This window comes from Natator depressus, chromosome 6 (assembly GCF_965152275.1).
Source record: "Natator depressus isolate rNatDep1 chromosome 6, rNatDep2.hap1, whole genome shotgun sequence".
Taxonomy (NCBI): Eukaryota; Metazoa; Chordata; order Testudines; family Cheloniidae; genus Natator; species Natator depressus.
Window position 1 is genome coordinate 120,252,804 of NC_134239.1, and position 15,061 is coordinate 120,267,864.

General features: G+C 41.5%; 1 protein-coding gene across 1 annotated transcript in view; it reads right to left on the bottom strand.

Annotated features, from left to right (window-relative positions):
• The window catches only part of KIAA0586 (KIAA0586 ortholog), a 139,628-nt gene extending 125,229 nt beyond the window's left edge, over positions 1-14,399 (bottom strand). The window contains exons 1-4 of the mRNA XM_074956428.1: positions 14,051-14,399; positions 12,320-12,405; positions 10,447-10,504; positions 1,369-1,438 (exon numbers count right to left, since the gene is read on the bottom strand). Of these exons, the coding sequence (XP_074812529.1) occupies positions 1,369-1,438; positions 10,447-10,504; positions 12,320-12,405; positions 14,051-14,360 (524 nt within the window). The 5' untranslated portion in view covers positions 14,361-14,399. The remainder of the gene's footprint in view (positions 1-1,368; positions 1,439-10,446; positions 10,505-12,319; positions 12,406-14,050) is intronic.
• Between the last annotated feature and the right edge of the window lie 662 nt (positions 14,400-15,061).

Sequence of the window (15,061 nt, forward strand, 5' to 3'; positions counted from 1 at the left end):
TCAAGTGAAAGAATGAGAATACAGGAAACAAATAGTTACATACAAAATGGAATCATAACATGCTTTCTACAGACTAAGCTTAATACACAAGGCATTCCCTATCCCTTACAAGAAAGTCTTTTTCCAAGCATTTTCAGTCAGGTTGGATGAAATCCCTTCTCATAAGATAGACTCCAATGGCAACTTGTCCTCACAGAATGAAGGGATAACTTGGGGGTTCATCTGCACCCAGATATAGTTTCAGAAGTTCATTGTCCTACTCCTAAACAGGATAACTCTTGCTGGTTTTGTTTTTTCCTGCAACCTCCACAATCTATTGCTTGGTATTTTGCTCGGTCTGTAAATGGGCATCCACTGAGAACCACACAATACTTAATTTGCACATCACCAGCCAGACTGAGATAAGCATCTCTTCCCATCTCCCTGCCGGGAGTATGTGGATTATCTTTTGGGGACCTGTCTTAACTCACAGACCCAAAGAACATAATTTTTAGTATCTATACATAACTTCACATATTTTCTGTACGTACATCTCACAATGATTATGATTTCCAGTATGACACTTTCATTACAGACCTTACATGATATTCTTTGCTGGACCAGCATGTAGATATCAGACCCAGGGGATACCTGTAACCCTTATGTACCTCAGTGCCCTTTGCCAGTTGGCATCAAGAGGTCCTTGGGTCACACCCATACAGGCATTTATGGCTTCTCCAACAATAAACTTCCTTTAAAGAAAAATTACACATTTCTACCACATAGCTGACACTGAGGAATTTTACTTAAATCTTTATTGCAACAAGATAATAAAGATTTGTTTCAGAGGTACCATTTGTTAATGTTTGTAATATTAAGGGCATGGTCTGTCTATGGTATTACTGCAACCATGACACACTATGGGGTGACAAGCTGGCTGTCACCTAATTCAATTACATATGCAGTTCTAGACTGTGGTATAGACTTGACTGTAACCAGGCAACAGTCCAAGTTGAAGGCTGCTAGCGGCAGGGACCTTATCTCCTTATTTGTTTGTAAAATGCCTAGCATGCTTTGGGCACTAAATAAATCAGAACAATTCCTGCCCCATTTTTTGTATCACGAAGGCATTATTCCAGAAGGTTTTTGAAAGCATTACAGAAAAATAATTGTACAAAATAGTAAAGACACTGTAGGGCAGATAGACTTCAAACCAGAAAATGAGTTCTGAAAAAAAATAGTTCCACAAGTATAAACGGAATATTAATGGAGGAGAATAAAGAACCATTTTCCTTTTACCAGTGCTACTAAGAGGGATCAGGGAAACCAGGAACCACATATCTTAATAGAAACTGAACAGCTGAGACATTATTCACAGCTCAAACTTACCTCTGTTTTAACACAGCGCGCAAAGCTTCTTTCTCGCCAGTAGTGTACTGAGAAATAAATATATCATCGTCTGTGAAACAAGAATATAATATACACTTTGTCAATTTAATTTTCAGGTCTCATTTTATAAAGGTAAAAACAAAGTTATTTCAGTAACATGTAGAAATTTGGTATAAAGTACATCACAGCTCAATACACAAGCCACATTATTTCAGGGTGTAAATGTTTTCTTAACAGGTAATAGCTTCAAGTTATGAAAAGACAAACATTAGGCATCATTTAACATAGGGCTAAAAATCTGAGTATCATTCACTACTGCATTTTAAAGATAGTCAGTGATAAGACAACCCAATGCACTATGAGAATAACTACGAATTTATTTTCTCTCACATAAAGCATTGAAGAATTTGAGAATGCTGTCAAAATAATGACAGTTTTGAATGTGTGCAGCACATGACATATACATTTAAATTGTACAAACTCTAACCAAAACTTTCTAATAAACAAAAATGAACTAAAACTGCATAACATTATTAGTTTTTCCTGTGCTATCATAAAGTGCAACAAAAGCCTTCACCCACCATCAAATGCTCTAGAAGGTCCCCAATCAGGATTCTCCCCCATTGTGCAACACAGAGGACCCCAAATCCAACAGTCATCAGCAAGCTGCACCAAGTTTACTTAGTAAAGGATCTTGAAAATTCAGAGTAAGCAGCACTGCTTGCCATAGATAAACTATGTTACAATACAACCTTGCTAATATGCGTATTGCTAATCTGCAAATTTTATAATGCACACACAACAGAGCAGCCTTCTACCTCCCTCTCAACAAAGATTTAACAGAAGTTGTAGTAAAATCTCATTATCAATACTACTGTACATTATTTAACAAAACACATATGTTGCACCTTGATAAGAAGGGCTCGGTCCTCCTTTACCCCACCCTGAGGGCTGCACAAAGGGTGGATCTTCTCTTAATATACTAAGTAGTATCAGATAAGGTTAAACTGCACTTGAAAAGCAATGACTAAATTAAATTTTGCAATGCATTAACCTTGCTCATTTTTAACTGTTTGTTTGCTTATTTATCAGTTTGTGAAATTTAGTAATTCACAGTGGGGTCTCTCCTCAATAATGTTCTGAAAAGTGACTAGGTTTAAACATGCCCTTTCTTACGCTACAAATCCGATCCTTGTATGTATTTAGTTATATCTGCTAACCTCAGTGTTTAGAAATAGGGGTGTGTGTGTATGCATTCCTATTTATCCTTGTCATCAAAGAACAGCGAATCTGTGCAACTCCACTGAGGGCAATGGGGTTGCAAAGGTTGACTGAGGTCAGAATTTGCCCCACACTGACAATGAACAATCCACTGAATGCATCCGATGAAGTGAGCTGTAGCTCACGAAAGCTTATGCTCAAATAAATTGGTTAGTTTCTAAGGTGCCACAAGTACTCCTTTTCTTTTTGCGAATACAGACTAACACGGCTGCTACTCTGAATCCAGGAAGAATCACTGACTTTCACATTCCAGACTGAGTTTGCAAGGCTGGCAGTCAGAAAAGCATCTTTATACATGTAAGCTGAGCACACACAATCTGGAAATCGTTCATGTACAACTGTGGATCTTCTTTCTAAAGAGACAAGATCGGCGAGGTAATATCTTTTGTTGGACCAACTTCTGTTGGTGAGAGAGACAAGCTTTGAGTCACAAAGAGCTCTTCTTCAGGTGTAGGAAAGGAACTCTGAGCATCTCAGTTGAATGCATGGTGAAACAGATTGTTTCGCACAAGTAGTTAGAACATATTCTAAGGGACCGTTCAAGAGAGAGTGGCCCATTAACACCTCTGCAATCATAGGACAAAAAGAGGGGTTTAGTGGGTTACAGCTTGTTGTAAGAAGCCATAAATCCAGTCTCTGTTCCATCCGTGAGTTTCAGTTTCTAGCAGAGTAATGAATTTAAGCTCCCAAGCTTTTGAAAGTGTTGTGCAGGTTTCCTTTGAGGATGTGGACCGATAGGTCAGATAGAGAGTGACGGCCTTGTGAAAAGCTATGATGCTTTCCCAGACCTGAAGTAGAGCTCTCTGTGGCTTGAAAGCTTGTTTCTCTCACGAACAAAAGTTGGTCCAACAAAAGATATTACCTCACCCACCTTGCCTCTAATATCCTGAGATCAACACGGCTGCAACTACACTGAATACTCCTTTTGACAGCTGTTTTGACAGAGTAGAACTATACTTCAAAAATTGGCATCTCTGATTTAAATGAGAGATTAGGATTGGGAAAAATATTTAGATTTTATTAATTTAAACTAATTTTTTCAACATGGAAACAGTGAGTTTTAAATGTTTCACTTTTATACGACCAATATAAGATACAGGAATCTAACAAAAAGAAAAGGAGTACTTGTGGCACCTTAGAGACTAACAAATTTATTTGAGCATAAGCTTTCGTGAGCTACAGCTCACTTCATCGGATGCATTCAATGGAAAATACAGTGGGGAGATTTATATACATAGAGAACATGAAACAATGGGTGTTACCATACACACTGTAACCAGAGTGATCACTTAAGGTGAGCTATTACCAGCAGGAGAGCAGGGGAAAAAACCTTTTGTAGTGATAATCCAGGTGGGCCATTTCCAGCAGTTGACAAGAATGTCTGAGGAACAGTGGATGGGGGGGAATAAACATGGGGAAATAGTTTTACTTTGTGTAATGACTCATCCACTCCCAGTCTCTATTCAAGCCTAAGTTAATTGTATCCAGTTTGCAAATTAATTCCAATTCAGCAGTCTCTCATTGGAGTCTGTTTTTGAAGTTTTTTTGTTGAATAATTGCAACTGTTAGGTCTGTAATCGGAGTGACCAAAGAGATTGAAGTGTTCTCCAACTGGTTTTTGAATGTTCTAATTCTTGATGTCTGATTTGCGTCCATTTAGTCTTTTACGTAGAGACTGTCCAGTTTGCCCAATGTACATGGCAGAGGGGCATTGCTGGCACATATCACATTGGTAGATGTGCAGGAGAACGAGCCTCTGATAGTGTGGCTGATGTGATTAGGCCCTATGATGGTATCCCCTGAATAGATATGTGGATACAGTTGGCAACAGGCTTTGTTGCAAGGATAGGTTCCTGGGTTAGTGGTTCTGTTGTGTGGTATGTGGTTGCTGGTGAGTATTTCTTCAGTTTGGGGGGCTGTCTGTAAGCAAGGACTGGCCTGTCTCCCAAGATCTGTGAGAGTGATGGCTCGTCCTTCAAAATAGGTTGTAGCTCCTTGATGATGCGTTGGAGAGGTTTTAGTTGGGGGCTGAAGGTGATGGCTAGTGGCGTTCTGTTATTTTCTTTGTTGGGCCTGTCCTGTAGTAGGTGACTTCTGGGTACTCTTCTGGCTCTATCAATCTGTTTCTTCACTTCACTTCAGCAGGTGGGTATTGTTGTGGTAAGAACGCTTGATAGAGATCTTGTAGGTGTTTGTCTCTGTCTGAGGGGTTAGAGCAAATGCAGCTGTATCGTAGAGCTTGGCTGTAGACAACGAATCGTGTGGTGTGGTCTGGATGAAACCTGGAGGCATGTAGGTAGGAATAGCGGTCAGTAGGTTTCCGGTATAGGGTGGTGTTTATGTGACCATTGCTTATTAGCACCATAGCGTCCAGGAAGTGGATCTCTTGTGTGGACTGGTCCAGGCTGAGGTTGATGGTGCGATGGAAATTGTTGAAATCATGGTGGAATTCCTCAAGGGCTTCTTTTCCATGGGTCCAGATGATGATGATGTCATCAGTGTAGCGCAAGTAGAGTAGGGGCATTAGGGGACAAGAGCTGAGGAAGCGTTGTTCTAAGTCAGCCATAAAAATGCTGGCATACTGTGGGGCCATGCGGGTACCCATAGCAGTGCCGCTGATTTGAAGGTATACATTGTCCCCAAATGTGAAATAGTTATGGGTGAGGACAAAGTCACAAAGTTCAGCCACCAGATTTGCCGTGACATTATCGGGGATACTGTTCCTGATGGCTTGTAGTCCATCTTTGTGTGGAATATTGGTGTAGAGGGCTTCTACATCCATAGTGGCCAGGATGGTGTTTTCAGGAAGATCACCGATGGATTGTAGTTTCCTCAGGAAGTCAGTGGTGTCTCAAAGATAGCTGGGAGTGCTGGTAGCGTAGGGCCTGAGGAGGGAGTCTACATAGCTAGACAATCCTGCCTGAGATGATGGGGCATCCAGGATTTCCAGGTTTATGGATCCTGGGTAGCAGATAGAATACCCCAGGTCGGGGTTCTACGGGTGTGTCTGTGCGGATTTGTTCTTGTGCTTTTTCAGGGAGTTTCTTGAGCAAATGCTGTAGTTTCTTTTGGTAACCCTCAGTGGGATCAGAGGGTAATGGCTTGTAGAAAGTGGTGTTGGAGAGCTGCCTAGCAGCCTCTTGTTCATATTCCGACCTATTCATGATGACGACAGCACCTCCTTTGTCAGCCTTTTTGATTATGATGTCAGAGTTGTTTCTGAGGCTGTGGATGGCGTTGTGTTCTGCACGGCTGAGGTTATGGGGCAAGTGATGCTGCTTTTCCACAATTTCAGCCTGTGCACGTCAGTGGAAGCACTCTATGTAGAAGTCCAGGCTGTTGTTTCGACCTTCAGGAGGAGTCCACCCAGAATCCTTCTTTTTGTAGTCTTGGTAGGAAGGTCTCTGTTGGTTAGTATGTTGTTCAGAGGTGTGTTGGAAATATTCCTTGAGTCGGAGACGTCGAAGATAGGATTCTAGGTCACCACAGAACTGTATCTAACAGTTATAATCTGTATAATCTAACAGTTATCCCTATACACAGGGATATCACGGAAACAGAAAAGTTCAAGAACTGATGTATTCTCACAAGGAACCTCAGGATTTACACATTTATTTTAGATGCACATAGGAGAGGGGCAAAAGCATTATTTAACCCTATATAATTCATAGCAGTAACTCTTAAAAGAATCAAACACATTTTGAAAGAAAGTAAGAAAAAAACTATAAGAGGAAAGTAATAATTTATCATAAAATGAAGTGAAGTAAACATCTTAGCAATTTACTACAAGACCATTACCAGACCACATGGTGCTTCAGTTTAAGATTACACAACCTACCCCCCTCCAAATTGCACCTAGGGCACCAAACTCCCAACAGAAGGAATCTCTCACAAACCAACTTGTTTAGTTGTAAGTAGGTTCCCATAGCAACAATCCAACCCTTGCACCATTCCTTAAAGGGGCTGTACTTTCTCTTAAGTTTGACAACTAAATAGAGAAAAAACACACTTTTAAATAGATTTCAGGCCAGAAGAGACTATTATCATCATCTAGCCCAGTGGCCCCCAAACTTTTCATAGTTGCAACCCCCCCTTACCCTTGTCTCCCCTCCAGTCCCACGCGGGAGCCAGGGCCAGGATCGGGGAAGGGGGCGGTCAGGAGTAATGGAGCCAAGGCCGGGGCTGCAGCTGGGCTGGGTCTGGGCTGGAATGGAGCCATGTCCAGGGACCAAGGCTGGTGGCGGCTCCAGGGCTGGGAGTAGAGCCGCAGCTGGGGGACGAGGCTGGGTGCAGGGCTGGGAGCAGAAGCCACAGTCAGGGGCCAAAGCTTGGGCGGGGATGGGGCCAGGAGCCCGGGCTGCGGCTGGGGGCAGGGCCAGGAGCAGGGCTGAGTGGCACTCCCTCCCTGCCCCTGATGAGGGCTGGCCCGGACCCCACCGCGCCCCCTCGAATGTTCCTCCAGGGGACACGCCCCAGTTTGGGGGCCTCTAATCTAGCCTGAACTCCTGTATAACACAGGCTATAGAATTTCATCCCCTAAATCAGTATTTTTAGAATTACATCCATATTATGAGACCTTTAAAAGGTTTTCCTTCATGATATTCAAAAGAACTGAGAAAGAAGTCTTGTATGTCTGGGCAGTTAGCTTCAGCACCATCATTTTAAGTATTATCAGGATAACTGTGTTTTGATTATTTCTTTTCCCCCTCAACAAATATTAATTAAAAAACTCACAGAAAGCAAAACCACTGCCAATGCTCAGAGAGGAAACGATAATTATGTCTTTAACAGTTAACAATTTTACACAGAACATAGCTTTTTTATTGTAGTATTCCATATTATATGCAATTAAAAGGTGAAAGAAGTATTAAAAAACAGATTTCTTTGCCTATATTACCATCTGATTATTAAAGCTAAAGAAGTTTAAAAATGTAGTTTACTTTTTGGTTATAAACTCCTTTCATGTTCAATCCATCACTTAGTAAAATGCTGCAAAAATTAATCGATGAATACTGTAACTTTTTTTAAAATAAATTTTTTAGAATTGAAAAAAAAAAAATCATAGAATGTAAGGCTAGCACGGACCATTGTGATCATCTAGTCTGCCCTCCGAGATAGCTTGGCTATAGAAATTCTCTGAATTAATTCCTGTTTGAACTAGAGCATATATTTATCTTTATTTAAAAGTTTCCAATGATGGAGGATCAACCATAGCCCTTAATAAGTTGTTCCAATGGTTAATTACCCTCACTGTTAGAAATATATTTTTTATTTACAATGTGAATTTGTCTAGTTTCAACTCCCAGTGATTGGATTGTGTTTATAACTGTTTGTTAGATTGAAGAACCTTCTTTATCAAGTTTATTTTCTCCATGTAAGTACTAACAGACTGTGATCAAGTCACCCATAACCTTCTCTTTAAGCTAAACAGATTGAGCTCCTTGAGTCTATATCAAGGCATGTTTTTTAATCCTTTAATGATTCTCTTGGTTCTTCTCTCAACCCTCTCCAATTTATCAACCCCCTTCTTGAATTGCACACACCAGAACTGGACACAGGATTCAAGTAGTGCTTGCACCAATGCCAAATATACAGAGGTAATATAACTTCTCTATTCCTAGTGCATTAGCACTTCTGGCCACAGCACTGCACAGGAAGCTTACGTTCAGCTGGTTATCCACCATGACCCCCAAGTCTTTTTCAGAATCACTGCTTCTCAGGATACAGTCCCCATCCTAAGTATGACATTTGGCCACTCTGAAATACATATTGTTTGCTTGAGTTGGGCTTACCAAGCAATCCAGTTAGCTCAGTATCAGTGAGCTCTCCGCCCCATTATTCACCACTTCCCCAATCTCTGTCATCTACAAACTTTATGGGTAATGATTGTTTCCTTCCAGCTTATTGATAAAAAATGTTGTAATTTAAAAAATGTTAAATTACAAGAACTAAGTTCCCTGTAAGCTGCGTGGTCATGCAGCAGGCTCTCAAGGACCACACAGGCAGGGAGAGAAGCCCCTCCCCTGGCCCAGCCCAGGCCCAGCCGGGGAGAGGACCCCCTCCCCAGCCCAGACCCACTGGAGCTGCCAGGGACAGGAGCCCCTCCCCCTGTCCCGTCCTGGGCCCGCCAGACCTGCCGGGGACAGGAGCCCCTACCCCAGCCTGGTCCAGCCCAGGCCCACTCAAGATGCCCAGGAGAGGAGCCCCTGCCCCAGCCTGGCCCACCAGAGCTGCCAAGGAGAGAAGCCCCTCCCGCAGCCTGGCCCCACCCCGCCAGAGCTGCTGTGGATGGGTAGAGGCGCCTCTTACCCGGCCACAAGCTGCTGTGGTGAGAGAGGGCTAGGGGGAGTCCTCTCTCCCCTTTGTAGCCCTGGGGCAGCCTGCACTCCAAACCCCTCATCCCCGGCCCCACCCCAGAGCCTTCACCCCCAGCCGGAGCCATCACCCCCTACCCCAGCCCTGAGCCCCCTCCTTCAGCCTGAACCCCTCATTCCCAGCCCCACCCTAGAGCCTGCACCCCCAGCCAGAGCCCTCACCCCCATGCCCCAACCCTCTGCCCTAGTCCTGAGCCCCCTCCCGCACACTAATCCCTTCATCCCCAGCACCACCCCAGAGCCCACACTCCCAGCCAGAGCCCTTATCCCCCACACACCCTAACCCAGTGCCCCAACTCCCTTGCACACTCTGAACCCCTCGCCCCCACCTCCACCACACATCACCTCCATATTGGTGCACGTAACAAAATTCATTCTGCACGTGGACATAAAAAATTAGAGAAAACACTGGCCAAGACCCAATCTGTGCAGGACCTCACTAGAAATACATCTGCTCTATGATGAATCCCTGTTTACAGTTACGTTTTGACACCTATCAGTTAGCCAGTTTTTAAACCATTTAGACTCATAGAATATCAGGGCTGGAAGGGACCTCAGGAGGTCATCTAGTCCAACCTTCTGCTCAAAGAAGGACCAATCCCCAATTTTTGCCCCAGATCCCTAAATGGCCCGCTCTAGGATTGAACTCACAACCCGGGGTTTAGCAGGCCAGTGCTCAAACCACTGATCTATCCCTGGACATGTTGATTTTGTATTGTTCTAACTCCTTAATCAATATGTTGTTCAATACCAAGTCAAATGCCTTTCAAAAGTCTATTACATCCACACTATTATCCTTATCAACCAAACTTGAAATATCATCAAAAAAGATGAAACTGCAATGCTACCAATGCTGTTAAAGTCTTATAAATATTAATTAAAAAAACCCCATAACTTAGGGGCCAAATCTGACCAGTTTAATTAAAATACAAATCCCATTTTCAAAAAGCTGATTCCAAACAAATCTCATTTTTAAAAGGTACAGCTTTTCCTAGAAATTGGTTGCTTGCAAAAATATGTACACTCACTGCAGCAGTAACTGACCTCATGCTAATGTCACCAAACAAGCCCTTCAAAACAAAAATCGCAAGCTCTTGAATATTCTACTAAAAGGCATGCATCGCTTCAGTACTAGGAAGCTGCAGTTTAATACACTACTGGAAGGTGCTCAGATCCTACAGGGATGAGCACAGTATATGACCTCGTATGGTAAAGGACAGAATGAAATAGAATAGAACTCCCACTGTTAAAAAAGAAGGATTTAAGATATCTTCATTTTACTAGTGAAACTCATGAACTGCAACAGCTTGACTAACAATTTTTATACTGAAGGAAAAGATATGAAACAAACATATTTTATAGCTATTTTCCAAAATAGCTGTTTTCTTAAAAATGGTTATAGAAGTCTGATATTTTGTCTTACCTTCTCGTCTATTTCCATCTTCCATTACTTGCAAAGAAACTCCTTTTACTGCAGTTTCCTTAGAATAAGGAAGGGATAGGTGTGAGGGGAAAAACAAACATTAACAACATGTATCAAGAAGAATTTATGTTTAAATTATTTTTATATACATACACACACTGTGTATATATATAAATATATATATACACACACACACACAAACACAGAGATCAAAATACGAAAGAAATATAGTATGCAATTATAAATCGGTAAAGTATGTCTTATTTTGTATCAGCATCCAAAAGTTTCAGAAACAGACATGACTGCAGAACATGTGGGCATAAAGACCTCCACATTGGAGTAATACAAGCTGCTGTTCAGAGACCCTACTCTCTGTACCCTCTAACCTAGAATAATATTGTGATATCTTTCTGGACAATAATGCATCTAGCCTAAAAATAAGAAGTAATCTCAATATTAAGGTGTTTATTTTGCACATTGGTAGCCAAAGGATTTTATACAAATAACTCATTAATGGCGATGTAAATTACATATGTGCTTATCTTAACATGTGCAAGCAGTCCCAATGAATTCATCATAACTACTCATGCACATAAAGTTAAGCGTATACATAAGTGATTCCAGGACTGGGACCATATAATGGAATTTATTTCACCGAGATAAACCTTGAATAATCATGCTCTACTGCTGGGATGGGGAGATAAAAATCCACCACCTTACCCTAAACTTTGATGTGGGTCTGCAGAACAGTACTCTACAGTAGTGGTTTTCAACCTTTATTCATTTGCGGACCCCTAAAAACTTTCATATGGAGGCATGGGCCCCTTTAGAAATTCAAACTGCTGTACTCTTGAAGTCTTAGACTGAAAACTGACTGAACAGAATTCAACTATAAATGTTGCATGTGCATGGCACGGCATTTGACACAATGTGAGAAAGGGCACTAAATGTGGGCTTCTATGGTAATGACAATACTTCTGAGTTTTGACCTGTAGATGGGACTATTCACATCCGTTTTTCTGATCAATCAAAAGTAATGCCTTTTCTGGGATCTGAAACTTTCTTTTCACAGTCACCTCTCGCAGACTCCTAAGACATAGTCTGCAGGCCCCCAGGGGTCTGCAGACCACAGGTTGAAAACCACTGCTCTACAGTCACTACTTCAGCCTATGAGTAGGGCTAATAGCTACAGGTCCTATTTGCCACTACTCGGTTGTCACTGGATCTACTCTGAGCTATACAGAAACTCATCTGCAGTCCCTTCACAGCACAGAAGACAGGAGAATTTTATCCTTATGCATGGCCATGTACAATGGATTTGCTAAAAACAGATCTCAGCAAATACAGACTACAGAAAATATAGCAAATATAAAAGGAGAAACTAATTGAGCTAGAAAGGGTCACATTGAAATATTAAAGAAATTTTAATAGACTGATATGAACAATGACAGGAAGCAAAAGAAACTATAATCATAATATTAAAGGTCTTCAGGAAATCATACTGATTTGTGCTATTCAAGAAGCAGAAATTTCATAGGAAGAATTACACTATAATTTGAAAAAACAGTTGCTATAGGTGGAACATAAGAAAACGATGCATGCATAATCACTGTATACTAGATAAGAGAATATAAAAGCTCTGATCTTGCAAAGACTTATTCATGTGCATTGACTTCAATACTTCCAGTGCACAGAAGTTCAGCACATGCAGAAGTCTTCGCAGGAACAGGGCTGAAGTCAGATAAGCCTCTCAGAGAGAGAAGAAGTTTGCTGATCTACTAAAATTTGGATCATCTATATAACCTTTTGAGATGGAAGTATGGCATACACTTCAGGATTGTAGGATCAGGAATAGAACAGTAAGTCTTCTTACCTTCTGTGATAATAGCGTGGGTTCTAAATCATTTTCTACTGAAAGAAGATGTTCTGAACTTCTTTCAGCCAACATACTTCGGACAGCTAAAATAAAAGAGACTTTACTATAGTTATTCATATGTAGTTTATGCATTTGTGACAGGTATAACTAGTCTGTCCCACATCTTAGTCATTTCTATATCTGTATCTTTAAAAATCTAAACTAAACAAAATGACCTTCATTGCACAAATGAGCTCAGAGTGTCAACCTGGAACTGGCATATTAATGAACAATGCCTGAGATGCAACATAAACCTGTTTGACACACAAGAGGAACTTGCTGAAAGTGAGAATCGCAAATGATGCAGTGACAACTCTGGATCAAATTCAGTATGAAATCAACATAAATTAATGGTGTAATGCATTCGAATGCCCTTTTACAAAGATAACATCTTGTAAAGTTGTGTGATCCTTTGATCAACAATGAAAACTTTATTTTCTAAGGAAACAAGAGGCACATTCTAGCCCAGTAAATTCATGGCACAGTACATGTCAATTTTAGCTATTTTTAATGAACCCATTACTGTAGTTTCTAGATGATAGGCAATAAGATATAGCTTTAGCTGCCAGACATCTAAGATATACTTGAAATGTAGGGAGAAACACGGTTAAAGGGATGTCATCAACTTAAAAAAAAATTCAATTTCGAACCTGAAAATGCTTTACTTACCGTTGTAGCAAGCACCAAGAATTACTAGAACTTAAAGATTAGAGGAAATAATATATTATGTTTTTTTTCAGTTTACTTGTATATTTGTCAGTTTCACTGTTTCATCTGTATAAGTAGTTAAGTGGGTTCAGCTGTTTGTGTGGGTCTTTCACAAAGCAACACCAGAGAAAAAAGCACAACTGTAAGAATCTCATTTTAATATTGTAATCACAGTAATTACCAGGAAGAGTCAGAGGCAGCTATTGTATCTGAAACTCTTTTTAAACACAGTTTAAAAAAAAAAACTGACTACTTTTCAAGTTAAATGTGTCCCTCTAAACATGCAAACATTATGTAACCAAAACAGAGGGGTCACTAGAATTACCTTTTTTGAAATATTCATACAAAGCATGTAATATTTAACATCTTTTCATGCCTGTATTCTCTATTCTAAACTGCCAATAAATATTTCTTCCTAATCTCAGTAGGTTATGGTCATCATACATTGGGAAATCTATCAGTTCCGGCTCTCAGAGCAAATTAATCTGTCATTTTAAAGACAGAGAAAGCTGCAAGTGCATGAAAAAGCCTGTGATCTTTCCTCCAGTACAGTGTTACAGTAGGACCTGCAATCCCCATGTAGGTACAAAGAAGGCTAAAACGACCAAAAGGTACAAGACACAGAATATCCTTCCTTCTAATTCATCATAATGACTAGCCAATGGCAAATTTATCAGCACAATGAATGTACTACACAGAATTTGGAGCAATATTTAAGAAGTGTGAAGTTTGGGGAAATTTTGTACAGAGTTAGAAAAACATTCTAAAATATTTTATACAAAACATGTTAAAAACAAAGTAGTATTTCACAAAACTGGCTAAACGACATCTGGTCAATTAGGAAACAAAAAAAAAAGTATAACCAATTCATATCAATCTTTACAGACAACTTTCCTAATATAAATACATCCACAAATGACATGCTAGAAAAAGGAACTGACTAGACAAATTACCCCAAAGAACTGGGGTTTGATCACATACCCTGTGTAACGCTGCTGGAGGTAGTGACAGTTGATCTATTCGGCAGAGGTTTGTTTGCTGACAATGCTGGAGGAATATAGGATGTTTTGTCTTTAATCAAAGCTGCATCATCTGCCTGGTAGGGAGAAGCCACTTCACGAAGCTTCTTTACCGAAATTTTAACTTTTTTTCTACTGCAGTCAGCAGCTGCTGTCCAAGTGCCAGTGGGTTTTTCTTTTGTGTGGAGGCTGGTGGAGCGGATAAGCACGTCACTGGCAGCGAAGCTAGCCGTAGAGTCCTGGCTGACGCTAGAATTACTTTCCACCTCCATGAAGAGCTCACAATGCAGTTTTCAACACTCACAGCCAACCTATTAATGGGGTTTAATAACATTATTAACCAACTAAAAGGGAGTTTATTAATGCTTATGAATTGATTATGGACAGGGGCACCCACATCACAATAACCTAGGATTAAAGAAATAAGAGCACGGGGGGGTGGGGGGAGTGAGTGAGTGGGGTTTACAAGATAGTCAGATTCCAGCAAATCATCCCAGGATCTAAACCAACATATACAATCAGTCACCTCCTCCCCCTCAGCCCTCATCGTTTTACCATAGGAGGGGCAGGGACGAGCTACCCTGAACAGTTCTCGTGGGCCTAACGCCACAGTATTTCGCTACCAAGCAGCGCCCACCCAGCCAGCAACAGTGCTGTAGCGAGGATAGGGTGCAGCATACACGTCAAGAATTGGGGTGCAGCACCCCCTTCCCCCACCGCAGGCTCCCTCCCCCAGCCCCCCAACCCCGCAGGGCAGGGCAGAGGCTCCCTCCCCCACCCCCCACTGCCCGCCCGGCAGGGCACCGGGCTCCCTCTCCCGCACCCTACCTTGGGGTGCAGGGTGCCCTCGCCCCGTTTTCCCCGGAATCTACAGCACACCCTCATTCAACCCCTTCCCAGCAGCCACCGGAAATGATAGTTACCATGGTAACAACACCAGCTACCCCCCCCACCCCCGCCGCTTCCAACCCAG